Below are 347 nucleotides of genomic sequence, written 5' to 3'. Positions count from 1 at the left end.
AGTTGCTGCTGCTGCAGTTGCTGCTGCTGCCGCCGCTGCAGTTGCTGCTGCTGCTGCTCCGGCTGTAGAAATGACTCGAAGAGGATGTCGTTCCAAGACCGATAGGGCCTAGCTGCATGCACAGCAGCAGCAGCAGCAGCAGCAGCAGCAGGAAGGGCAAAGCGTATAACAGAAGCAGCACGTTTCTTAGCAGCAGACGCAGCAGCAACTCGAACTCGCTCAGCGCTTTCAACAAGCTCTTTCCACTGCAGCAGCAGCAGCAGCAGTAGCAGCAGCAGCAGCAGCAGCAGCAAAAACTCACGGAAGTAGTTTCCCCGCCAGTCGCCCCACTGCGGCTGCCCATACAC

General features: G+C 58.2%; 1 protein-coding gene across 1 annotated transcript in view; it reads right to left on the bottom strand.

The window, feature by feature from the left end:
- The window catches only part of ETH_00033730 (uncharacterized protein), a gene marked incomplete at both ends in the record, with an annotated part of 1,985 nt that overhangs the window by 157 nt on the left and 1,481 nt on the right, over positions 1 to 347 (bottom strand). The window contains one exon of the mRNA XM_013374492.1: positions 4 to 245. Coding sequence (XP_013229946.1) covers positions 4 to 245 — 242 coding nt within the window. The remainder of the gene's footprint in view (positions 1 to 3; positions 246 to 347) is intronic.

The sequence above is a fragment of the Eimeria tenella genome, genomic scaffold (assembly GCF_000499545.2).
Source record: "Eimeria tenella Houghton genomic scaffold, Eth_scaff2090, whole genome shotgun sequence".
Classification (NCBI taxonomy): Eukaryota; Apicomplexa; class Conoidasida; order Eucoccidiorida; family Eimeriidae; genus Eimeria; species Eimeria tenella.
This window is presented reverse-complemented; position numbering and strand designations above follow the sequence as displayed.